This window comes from Eretmochelys imbricata, chromosome 11 (assembly GCF_965152235.1).
Source record: "Eretmochelys imbricata isolate rEreImb1 chromosome 11, rEreImb1.hap1, whole genome shotgun sequence".
NCBI lineage: Eukaryota > Metazoa > Chordata > Testudines > Cheloniidae > Eretmochelys > Eretmochelys imbricata.
The window spans coordinates 71,940,927-71,953,227 of record NC_135582.1 but is presented as its reverse complement, the minus strand read 5'-3'; the positions used below and the strand labels follow the sequence as shown (position 1 = coordinate 71,953,227).

General features: G+C 43.7%; 1 protein-coding gene across 1 annotated transcript in view; it reads right to left on the bottom strand.

Moving 5' to 3' along the window:
- TRPM8 (transient receptor potential cation channel subfamily M member 8) overlaps nucleotides 1-12,301 on the bottom strand; it is a 91,405-nt gene that overhangs the window by 29,782 nt on the left and 49,322 nt on the right. The window contains exons 14-16 of the mRNA XM_077829833.1: nucleotides 10,991-11,136; nucleotides 9,986-10,098; nucleotides 7,277-7,493 (exon numbers count right to left, since the gene is read on the bottom strand). Coding sequence (XP_077685959.1) covers nucleotides 7,277-7,493; nucleotides 9,986-10,098; nucleotides 10,991-11,136 — 476 coding nt within the window. The remainder of the gene's footprint in view (nucleotides 1-7,276; nucleotides 7,494-9,985; nucleotides 10,099-10,990; nucleotides 11,137-12,301) is intronic.

The window sequence follows — 12,301 nt, the reverse complement described above, 5'->3', positions numbered from 1 at the left end:
CGGTCACCTCTATCAGGGAGACACAAGTCAGGGTTTTCTAGCCCTAAAGGTTCATTTGAAAATGCTTTTGCTATGGCAGTCTGAATGCTAGACTAATTTTCTTGAGCTGCAACTGATCACTCACGTGAGTAGCATCATTGGCTTCAGTTGGAATACACAGCTGAGTACAGCCCACCAGTGGAAATAAGGAGTACCCAATCTGGCCTTGAAAGCTAAGCCTGCAAAATGATGGGTACACAGGAGGGGTACACAGGTAGGAGGTGTCATTGCCAGTGTATGAAGAAATACACATACTAGCTATGATCAAGCTAGTGCATAAATAGCAACATGGCCATTGCAGCATAGGTGATGGCTGGGGTTACCTAGTACAATCCCAGAGGACCTAGGTATGTAATCCAGCAGCTAGCCTGAGCCACCACCAATCGTGGCCACACTGCTATTGTTAGTGCACTTGCACAACCAGAGCTAGTGTGTATGTCTATCCAAATCGGGAATTACACCTCCCAGCCGCTGTGTAGACAAACCCTAAGGTAGGTTGAACAAATTTGTGGAGTGTTTCATCTGATGGCTGGGTTTGCTATGTCTCATCAGCAAGAACTGAACCTTGGACCTTTTAACCTAAAACCATGCCCCTCTACTGCTTAAACTATAAGATGACAGCCATTAACTGGAGTCAACACAAATCTCCTAGTGAGCCAGCCTCAAGAGAAGAACAGAGTCCCACAGTGTGTTAACATGCAGCCTACGCATTACCTCAGCTGAGACATTAATTGGGATACTTGTGGAACACAGGCAGCAGCTCTATCAGATGGGCCAAAAGAAAGTCCTGCTTTGGACAATTAAAAGTGATCACCATTATGACTTTGGCCCTAAACTTTGCACTTCAGTTTCTCCCCCCTGTAAGATGGATGTAGTAGAACTTTCCTACCACAGAGGGAGCTGTGAAGTTTAACTAACAGTTGCACAGTGCTTCAAAGATAAGTGGCTTGTGGACCAGCAGTGGTCCATGGACCACAACTGGAGAGCCACTGAGGTAACACAGTATTCTTTGACTGTGTCCCCTCATGTCTTGTCCAGCAAAGACACAGCTCACTGCTGGAATCCCATGGAAAGTAACTGCTAACTCACTATTAAATATTTTTGGATCAAGTGTGTTTTTTTCCTAAAACTCTCCAAATGAACGATATTTACCTGTATGTATTTTCAAGCAACGATGGCTCTGAAATGCAGTCTCAAATTTAACCCTCACCCCCCACCTCTGCATTTCATGGACGGGGTCAGATTCTAACCTCCAGACCAGAGCCTCCATTCAATGCTTTGGGGTCCACATTGGGCCTGAAATGGGGAAGGATTCTGAATCCTGGCCACATCTGACAGAAGTACCGTGTGATCAATCAATAAAGAGATTTCTGCATTTTGACCCATTCTCCTCAAAACAGCTCAACAGCACCCAGCACAACAAATCTTATCCCAAACCTTAGTTCTGATTCCTCTTTGAACTCTATCCTAAGGGTATCACAGATCCAAATATCACCTCCTTCAGTTAATTCTAGACTCCTTTTGTATCAATCAAAAAGGAAATGATATAAAAGTATCAGATCATTTCAAACAGCACACAGAGATCTGGTCCAAATGCATATTCAATCATAATAAAGAATTGTCATGTACTGAGAGTTAATCACAGATTTAACAATCCTTTAAACATGTTTTACAACCAGTTTAGGACCAAGAATCCTTCTTATGGTACAAGTACTTGGCTGTGTTTATGAAGTGGAATGGTGGCATCTAGTGGCTGGTTGAATTAATTTCAGGGTTGTTTTTTCCTCTAGGTATCCCATTCTGGAGTAATATCTTCCATGTATAGGCTCATTTTTCCCTTTGTAATTAAGTATCATTAGTTCAAATAATTCTGAATCTTTGGAATAGGATCAATTACTGTCAGCCCAGTTGCATCTCAGCCACTGGAGAGCAGTGAATACCTATTCAATCCTCCCTGCATTTGAAAGAAAACCCGTGTACTGGACATTTTCACCTTTTACACCATGACATAGCGTAGCAGAGTGCCCGGTGTATATGACTTGTTACTGGTGCTACTCAAATCCATCTAAGGTCGCTGTCATTTTCCATAGTATGGGAAGAATGGTTAATAATGCACCTTGGTAACACAAATGTTCAGATTAGAAGCTGCACTGTTACTGTAGCCAGGTTGGTCCCAGGATACCAGAAAGGCAAGGTGGGTGAGGGAATATCTTTTATTGGACCAGCTTCTGCTGGTGAGAGACAAGGTTTCAAGCTACACAAAGCTAAAGAGTAGCAACTCTATGTAGCTTGAAAGTTTGTCTCTCTCACCAACAGAAGCTGGTCCAATAAAAGATATTCCCTCACCCACCTTATCTCTCTACATTAGAACTTGCCAAATTCAAGATATTTCTATTTCTGCACATGTTCAGCTCATACCTCGCTTTGAACATTGGGTGTTGGGAAAGGCAGACGCTCAAGGGAGAGAGAATGCAAGTCAACCAGACTATCACAGTTATCCTCTCATTAGGGCTTTGTAAATGAAATTAAAAATCCCTTGCTTTTTATGAACCAAAGATGGCCAGAACTGACCTGGATTAAACATTTTATTGTAGCAATTGAAGATCTAGAAGCCACGTCCAGGGCTAGACTCCCTTTGAGTCACTGGAGCGATACAAGTTTACACCAGCTAAGGATCCAACCCTAGAAATATACTCTCCTCTAGCACTGCTGCCTATTCATATCAGAATTAACTATGAATAGGGAGGAGCACATTGCTTCAAACCAACCAGAACCCTGGCTCAACCCTCAAAGCAAACCCAAATCCAATCACTGAGGTTCAGTGAAGTGTTAACTCTTTACATTATCATTCGCTTCTGCTGTTTCTGGATCCACACATGCCCTACCCTCCAGCGTATCTACCTCTCCTCCCAGCTTAGTGTTATCCAAGAATTTGCTGAGAGTGCAATCCATCTCATCATCCAGATCATTAATGAAGATGCTGAACAAAACCAGCCCCAGGACCAACCCCTGGGGCACTCCGCTTGATACCAGCTGCCAATTAGACATCGAGCCATTTATCACTATCCGTTGAGCCCGATGATATAGCCAGCTTTCTATCCACCTTATAGTCCATTCATCCAACCCATACTTTTTTAACTTGCTAGCAAGGATACTGTGGGAGACCGTACCAAAAGCTTTGCTAAAGTCAAGGTATATCACATCCGCCGCTTTCCCCATCTCCATAGAGCCAGTTATCTCATCATAGAAGGCAAGCAGGTTGGTCAGGCATGACTTGCCCTTGGTGAATCCATATTGACTGTTCCTGATCACCTTCCTCTCCTCCAAGTGTTTCAGAATGGATTCCTTGAGGACCAGCTCCATGATTTTTCTAGGGACTGAGGTGAGGCTGACCAGTCTATAGTCCCCCAGATTCTCCTTCTTCTCTTTTTTAAAGATGGGCTCTATATTAGCCTTTTTCCAATTACTGGAACTTCTTCCAATCACCATGAGTTTTCACAGATAATGGCCAATGGCTCTGCAATCACATCAGCCAACGCCCTCAGCACCCTCGGATGTATTGCATACAGCCCCATGGATTTGTGCATGTCCAGCTTTTCTAAATAGTCCTTAACCTGTTCTTTCACCACTGAGGGCTGCTCACCTCCTCCCCATACTGTGCTGCCCAGTGCAGCAGTCTGGGAGCTGACCTTGTCTGTGAAGACTGAGACAAAGCATTGAGTACATCAGCCTTTTCCACATCCTCTGTCACTAGGTTGCCTCCCCAATTCAGTAAGGATCCCACACTTTCCCTGACCTTCTTCTTGTTGCTAACATACCTGTAGAAACCCTTCCTGTTACCCTTCACATCCCTTGCTAGCTGCAACTCCAATTGTGCTTTGGCCTTCCTGATTACACCCCTGCATGCTTGAGCAATATTTTTATACTTCTCCCTAGTCATCTGTCCAAGTTTCCACTTCTGGTAAGCTTCCTTTTTGTGTTTAAGCTCACCAAAGATTTCTCTGTTAAGCCAAGCTGTTGCCTGCCATATTTGCTATTCTTTCTGCACATCGGGATGGTTTGTTCCTGCATCCTCAATAAGGCTTCTTTAAATACTGCCAACTCTCCTGGACTCCTTTCCCCCTCATATTAGCCTCTCAGGGGATCCTGCCCATCAGTTCCCTGAGGGAGTCACTCTCTATGCTCAACAGAACCAAGTTAGTTGCTATGAGAATTTCCACTTGGAATTTTATAGGTCACGTTTTCCTTGCCCATACATTTTGTTCAAACCACCACCACCTGTGCCCCCCAAATCTAGTCAGAACTTGGTCCACCTTTGTTCTGTGCACATGCAATTCCAACCATTACATTGCATTAACACTTTGATAGTTTGTACTAAATACACAGCAGACATCTTCATCATTTCTGTAGACTGACATACAAACGTGGGACCAGAACCTGAAATCGTCTCTCACACAGTTGGCTGCAATAGGCATGTTGCCTGACAAAGGACTGCCAAATCAAAACCTCTCTCACTCAGTGACCTTTCAGAAGTTCAGCGCAGATTTCTGCTGTACATTTAAAAAATTGTAAGCACTGTACTTTTTACTATTAAACATCTATATAACCCTCCTTCCAGACCTTAGTGTTATACACTCACCAGTAAGGACAGAGCTGATCAAACAAAGCCCATTCAACTACTGAGCCCAGCAAGCAAACTGCCTCTGATCCCAACAGGTAACTCTATGTCAGACCACTGGGAACTGTGGTGCTTGGATGTGGACATTTAAAACACGGAGCATGACTGGTTATTCATCTGCAGACATCCAGCTCAATCCACCTTTCTAAGCTGATTTGACCTTGAATTCAGAACAAAAACTGAGAGTAACTTGGAGGGGTGGGAATTATCATTTCCTTCTGCTGATAGTGGTGAATATTGCTAATAGCGCCAAGAAGCTCTCCAGGTGCAGGAGTCCCACTGAAGTCAAATACAGTTCCACACATGTAGGTACTGAAGAAGTGGGCCATGAGAAAACAAAGATCAGTATTGAAAGATGAACTGGCACCCATACCGATCCCATCCAGCCACTCCTCAGAGGTGAATCAGGCTCTTAAGTTCTCCTTTTATTTAGCTATGTCAATCGAAAAAAGCCCCCAGTTTGAGGCTAATTCTGCCCTTAGTCAGAACATTCATTTCTGATGAATGAGAGGATGGCTTTTAATTGGTTTAAAATGATCTATGTGTCTCAAAAGTGAAGATAGGCTGAAGCCAAAGAGTCTGGCTCTAGATCAAAACCTTCCCAAAGATGTGCAGTTTAGGTTTGGCCCATTAGGGGGATAAGGGCTGGCTATTGGTTGGGGGCACACTCTAGACAAAAGCTTACTCTGCAGAGCCAACAGAGTTCCCTTGAGTACACTGGTTCAACTCATTTCTCAGCTGCGTGCTTTTAAACAATCTGGATTGTCTTCAGTGGAGCCCAGGCAACACCAATCTCCCTTAGCATCTGAAGTGAAATTGGAGTGTCAGACATGCCCACTTTCCTCGAAAAGCCGGTAAGCATAGCAGCCGGTAGGAACATCACCTGCATTTTTCTTTGATATTTGCCTGCTATGCTCCTAGACAGTCAAAATTAAAGAGAAACCAAGTGTTGGGATTTCTCAAAGAACCTAAGGGAGTTGGACACTTCATTGACTGCCTGGGATTTTCAAACTTTTCTTCTGCAGCCAGGCCACACAATACAACAGTGCACTGCCGGAGTCAGCCTGACTCTGGGTCTCGACATCCATCAACGCAAATAAATGAAATGCCTGGTAAGTGCCTATCCTGCCAACCTTTACTCAAATGTAGAGACCTTGGGCATGTAATCCTCATCAAAATAATCAGGAGTGAGACTATTTGCTTCGTGCCTGCTCATATGAGTAAGAATATGCAGGGTTGGAGCCCTAGATCTGAAGCAGTTCCGGCTGCCCCAACTGCTGGTGGGTGGTACTGTAAGAGGAGGGGAAGAAAGGTTTCCCTTATGGCCAGCTGCTTTTTCAGCTGGGTTTTATGATCATCCAAATCCTTCAGTATTCATTTTCTGAACTGAGAGCTGCTTAACACTCTTAACTCAGCTGCTGCAACTAAAAATGGCTGGAAGGCTATGTCGTGCTGCTCAAGTGGTGGCTGGGCCTACACGGGAGGTGTAAGGAGGGGTCCAGAGAGACCAGAAAACCTAATCAATCAGACAAGAATAATATCAAGGTAGCAGACCCTTATAATCTTTCCCCTTCATCCCCTAGATAGTACATCTGTCTTGCCAAAGGTGCCCTCCTATTTATTTGGTAATGGATATATTTTTTCCTGAAGAAAAAAAGATTAAATAGCAGGGTTATGGCCACTCTGGTCATGGCAGAAGCTCACCCTGCAGTGATCTTTATGCATGCAGACCTTGTGCTGGCACTTGTCCTCTGGCTGCATGCCTAACACGGTACTCAAGACTGCACTGAACAACTAATAAATCACACACAATCTTCTCAATGACAGATTGTAAGTTTCCATGACCTCTTCGCCAGCCACACTCTAATCCCCCAGCATTCTGAAGGACTCCTATTACTAGAGGCATTCTCTCCTCAGAAGAAAGCCATTTCCCCCCCACACACAGATAGTCAAACAACTCTGCAAAAAAAATAAATTAGTGTGTTTCATCCAGAATACCTTGGTAGTGCATAGACATGTTCCCTCTTTGTGGTGTGAGTGCTGGGCCTCCATCAGCCACAGTTACTCACTCATGAAATGACAAATACCAGTGATAGCTGCATAGGTTTGTCAAAGAATTCTAGATCATTATGACACATTTTCCATTAAAAAATTAATCTAAATGACCTAGATTGCTTTGACAATTTATACCTCATGATTTTGAGAGCTCTCTCTAATGGCAAAATCCTCAAAGATATTTAGGTGCCTCAATCCCATTGAAAGACACCTAAATATCTTTGAGGATCTGGGCCATGGACTAGTACATACAGCACAGGATCAGTGTGTTTCCTTCAACACACACACACACACAAACACACACACACACAGCTTCTACCAGCATTAGCAGGAGTTGTGTGTGTCAGTTGTGGTGAACACAACCACTTCCTTTGGACTCTGAATTACTTTTGCATCGCATTTTGCACCTAACCGTAAGAAGGTCTCCATTTCTTTCTGCATCTAGGAGAAATAAAAAAGTATCTGCCTGGAAACAGGCCATTTTGGTTTGCAAGCATTGCCTACTTGTCTCACTTCATCACAAAGCAGGATGAAGACCAGAACATAGAGGATGAGCTCCAGCATGGTGGGTTCTTTCTGGAAATCCATGAGCAGCACGTAGGCGAACAGCAGCAGGAAAACAATGTAGAAGATGACGTTCCAGGAGAAGACCACAAATGGGGAGGTGAAGAATGAGGCATAATACAACAAGAGCTTCTTGCTCCTCTCCACAGGCTTTTTCCTAGATAAATAAAGGATGATTTCAAACACACATCCCTCACGCCTTTAAAAAAATCTTCCTTGTGAAATTAAAATAGTGACCCTGCAAAAGTGCCTGGTTTTTTAATCGAAAAAATCACTTTGAAGTGCTACCAAATAATTATAGTCTGAGCAGCATCAGTTAAATGTCCTGACTCACGGTACGTTGGCAGGGTGGCCTATCTTGTCCCTGAAGGACCAGATTAGTTCTGTCTCTGGCTCATTCAGCCACTCGACATCTTGTTAGCAATCCCAGCCAAATTAGCATTGATGTGATCACTTGTCAACCAGGAATTTTGCCGAGGCCATGCCTCTCCTTTCATATAGGCCACCAAACTGCGGCCAGATGGGAACAACTTGTGTTCACTCTTTTCAGATTTCAGAGTAACAGCCGTGTTAGTCTGTATTCGCAAAAAGAAAAGGAGTACTTGTGGCACCTTAGAGACTAATCAATTTATTTGAGCATGAGCTTTCGTGAGCTACAGCTCACTTCAGCGGATGCATACTATGGAAACTGCAGAAGACATTATATGCACAGAGACCATGAAACAATACCTCCTCCCACCCCACTCTCCTGCTGGTAATAGCTTATCTAAAGTGTTCATCAAGTTGGGCCATTTCCAGCACAAATCCAGGTTTTCTCACCCTCCACCCCCGCACACACAAACTCACTCTCCTGCTGGTAATAGCTCATCCAAAGCGACCACTCTCCCTACAATGTGCATGATAATCAAGGTGGGCCATTTCCAGCACAAATACAGGTTTTCTCACCTCCCCCACCCCCATACACACACAAACTCACTTGATAATCAAGGTGGGCCATTTCCAGCACAAATACAGGTTTTCTCACCCCCCCCACTCCCATACACACACAAACTCACTCTCCTGCTGGTAATAGCTCATCCAAAGTGACCACTCTCCCTACAATGTGCATGATAATCAAGGTGGGCCATTTCCAGCATAAATCCAAGTTTAACCAGAACGTCGGGGGGGGGGGGTAGAAAAAAACAAGGGGAAATAGGCTACCTTGCATAATGACTTAGCCGCTCCCAGTCTCTATTTAAGCCTAAATTAATAGTATCCAATTTGCAAATGAATTCCAATTCAGCAGTTTCTTGCTGGAGTCTGGATTTGAAGTTTTTTTGTTGTAAGATAGCTACCTTCATGTCTGTGATTGCGTGACCAGAGAGATTGAAGTGTTCTCCGACTGGTTTATGAATGTTATAATTCTTGACATCTGATTTGTGTCCATTTATTCTTTTACGTAGAGATTGTCCAGTTTGACCAATGTACATGGCAGAGGGGCATTGCTGGCACATGATGGCATATATCACATTGGTGGATGTGCAGGTGAACGAGCCTCTGATAGTGTGGCTGATGTTATTAGGCCCTTTGATGGTGTCCCCCAAATAGATATGTGGGCACAGTTGGCAACGGGCTTTGTTGCAAGGATAGGTTCCTGGGTTAGTGGTTCTGTTGTGTGGTATGTGGTTGTTGGTGAGTATTTGCTTCAGGTTGGGGGGCTGTAGGCAAGGACTGGCCTGTCTCCAAAGATTTGTGAGAGTGTTGGGTCATCCTTCAGGATAGGTTGTAGATCCTTAGGGAGAGTGGTCACTTTGGATGAGCTATTCCCAGCAGGAGAGTGAGTTTGTGTGTGTATGGGAGTGGGGGGGTTAGAAAACCTGTATTTGTGCTGGAAATGGCCCACCTTGATTATCAAGTGAGTTTCTGTGTGTATGGGGGTGGGGAGGTGAGAAAACCTGTATTTGTGCTGGAAATGGTCCACCTTGATTATCATGCACATTGTAGGGAGAGTGGTCGCTTTGGATGGGCTATTACCAGCAGGAGAGTGAGTTTGTGTGTGCGGGGGCGGAGGGTGAGAAAACCTGGATTTGTTCTGGAAATGGCTCAACTTGATGAACACTTTAGATAAGCTATTACCAGCAGGAGAGTGGGGTGGGAGGAGGTATTGTTTCATGGTCTCTGTGCATATAATGTCTTCTGCAGTTTCCACAGTATGCAATCGATGAAGTGAGCTGTAGCTCACGAAAGCTCATGCTCAAATAAATTGGTTAGTCTCTAAGGTGCCACAAGTACTCCTTTTCTTTTTACTCTTTTCAGACTTTGTCAGCCTTGCTATCATGCTCAGATTAACCTCCATAGCAGATGGAATCTATCAGAGTAAAGATGGATTTGCATCTAAGATACTGGAGTGGGACTCAAGAAACATGGGTCCAATTCCCAGTTCTGCCACAAAGTCCCTGCATCACTTTGGGCAATCATTTCATCTATCCTGTGCTGTGTTTTTTCATCTGTAAAACAGGAACGACACTTCCTGCTTAAAAAGGCTCTTTGTGATACATTCATTGTTTGGGGCACTCAGATACTACAATGAGGTGAGCCAGACATTAGCACCTAAATAGGTTATATAGACATGCTTCCCTTCTGTTTTTCTACCAATGAGAGCGTTGTTACCTGAAGGAGATGAAACCACAGCCAATTAAAGGGAAAAGGAACAGACACAATATAATCTTCCAGTTCTTAGTGTCCCTCGAGATCTCTCCATACCACTGTTTGGAAAGGAAATTCTATAGCAAAGAGGAGAAAGATTCATCCAGGTTTTACTGAAGCAGGGTAGAGAAAGCAGAACTGTAAAATATGTTTGATGTTTAATGCAGAAAGCCCAGCGATGATTTCTACTGAAACATATTAAGTTGTTGGATTTCTGTAGCATTGGAGGCCTTGGGAGCTGCAGAAATATTGAGCTACTCAGGTCAACAGAAAGGAAAGGCTACTGCATAAGCCCACTGCTACATCTTGTGCTATAGGCTAGCATCTCCAGGATGTTCCAAGAGCTTTCGAGGTAGGAGAAGCAGTTAGTTTCATTTAGCTGAGGGAGTCTTAGGTAAGGACACTACTCCACCAGATGCTATGCCCAAGAACACAAACAGAGGGAGGAGAGGCACCGTGAGTAAAAATCTCAGGCAGTCTCCATCAGTAGACCCTCTAGGAACCCCAGCTGTAAATTAAAATTTCCCTCTCCTAGCATAACACCTAGGGGTGAATCACCACTCCTCTCCCTGCGTACTCTGCATCATTCAATGCTTACTTTGCACATGCAGGTTTCAAACGCACCCCTCCACATGGGCCAAGGGCATCATAGAACCAGTTATACAGCATGTTCCTCTCAGCAGTGCAACCACCACTTTATCTGATCACATTTGGGAGGAAGTAATTCACAATTGCAAAAGGACATCGTTCACGTTGCTGTGGGATCCTTCTCTGAAACTCCCGACTTCCAAACAAATGAGAGCCTCAGCCATTGTATTTCTTTAAGATGGGTTTTTTCAAACAATTCATCTATATAACCTTTAAAAAGGAAGTGAGCACAATATTTACATAGCAAGTGAGCAGCCTTTTCTTTTTCTTTTTTTGGGGGGCATGGAGGGGGAAGAATTACTGCTTTTTAGTTTGTGTTACCTGCACTCCCGGCTGTGCAATGAACTGCTGATCTTTAGCTTCCACAGCAAGTTCCAGGCAATTGCTCCCACCCCAGGCTTCACAGGAATAGGTCAGTAGCTGTTCAGCCAGCTCTTCATCACTGCTATAGCACTCAGAGAACAGCTCTAAAGGAGAGACAGTCCCACAAGAACAGAAGGGAAAAAAGAAAACCTGTGTCAGACACGCACCTCTTCACTCTACCCAGATCCCTGGCCCCATTTCACTCATGCTTGCACAGATCAAGAGGCTGGAAATCTTGAGACTAAGGTTCATACAGCAACATTAACTCAGCCATTTTGCACATCCTGTATATTTTACAATATAATCGGTGACACGCTAAGCTATACATTTAATAGGAATAGGGGATACTATGTTTGTGAAACATGACTGAGCTAATGTAGCTGCAGGAGTCAACCCATTTTTTTTCTGACTGCCATATTTGCTCGTATAATCTTCAATTTGCATTAGTAAAGTTTTTGGCAATTAATGTACAATACAAGAGCTCCTTCCCCATTTTCACAACTGTAGATTAGAATAGTGGACTGTCCAAATTTAATATCTGCATGGAAAAGTGTATGGTGAAACTCAAACTGATTTGATGATTACATATGGATATCAAAACTAGGTTGTGATTCAGGTCTGAGAAGTGGTCCAGTAAAAATGGCACCTTCTTACTTAACACATCTGCTCTGTGTGCGTGTCTAGCTACTGGTTGCAGTGATCGAAGTGAGTCTTTGTAGCATTTGACTCCCATTACCCCTGCAGAACCAACACAGCTAAAAGTGAGCAAGCTGACAAAGTTCCTTCCGTGCTGGCAAACCGAATGCAGACAGCAGAGCTGCAGCAGCAGTGTCACTGAAGGCATAGGTCTTACTTGCTGAAGCTTTACTTCTGGTGATGTGCAAGAAGTGAAGAACCTAATATGACTTGTGAATGCCAGGGGGATTTTGTAGAGATGGCAGTTAGAAAAATACCCACTTTTAACCAGCACATTGGATAGAGCGTTTGAGACTGTACGCAGACACCTCACAACTCCAATCTTCAAAAGGCCTATGAGAGCTCAGCAAGTCAATAGCAGTTTTGCCATTAATTTCAATAGGATCAGGACTGAGCCCCAAATTCTGATGGCCTTATTTCCATGAATAACCCCATTATTTTCAACAGGGTTACCCAAATGAGGCTGGCAGCATTCTGGCCTTAATATTTTTTATTTTTTTTTAAAATAAGGGCGAGGAGAACTATGGCAAGATTTTTTAATGGTATTTAGGTTCCCAAAGGTGCAAATAGGTG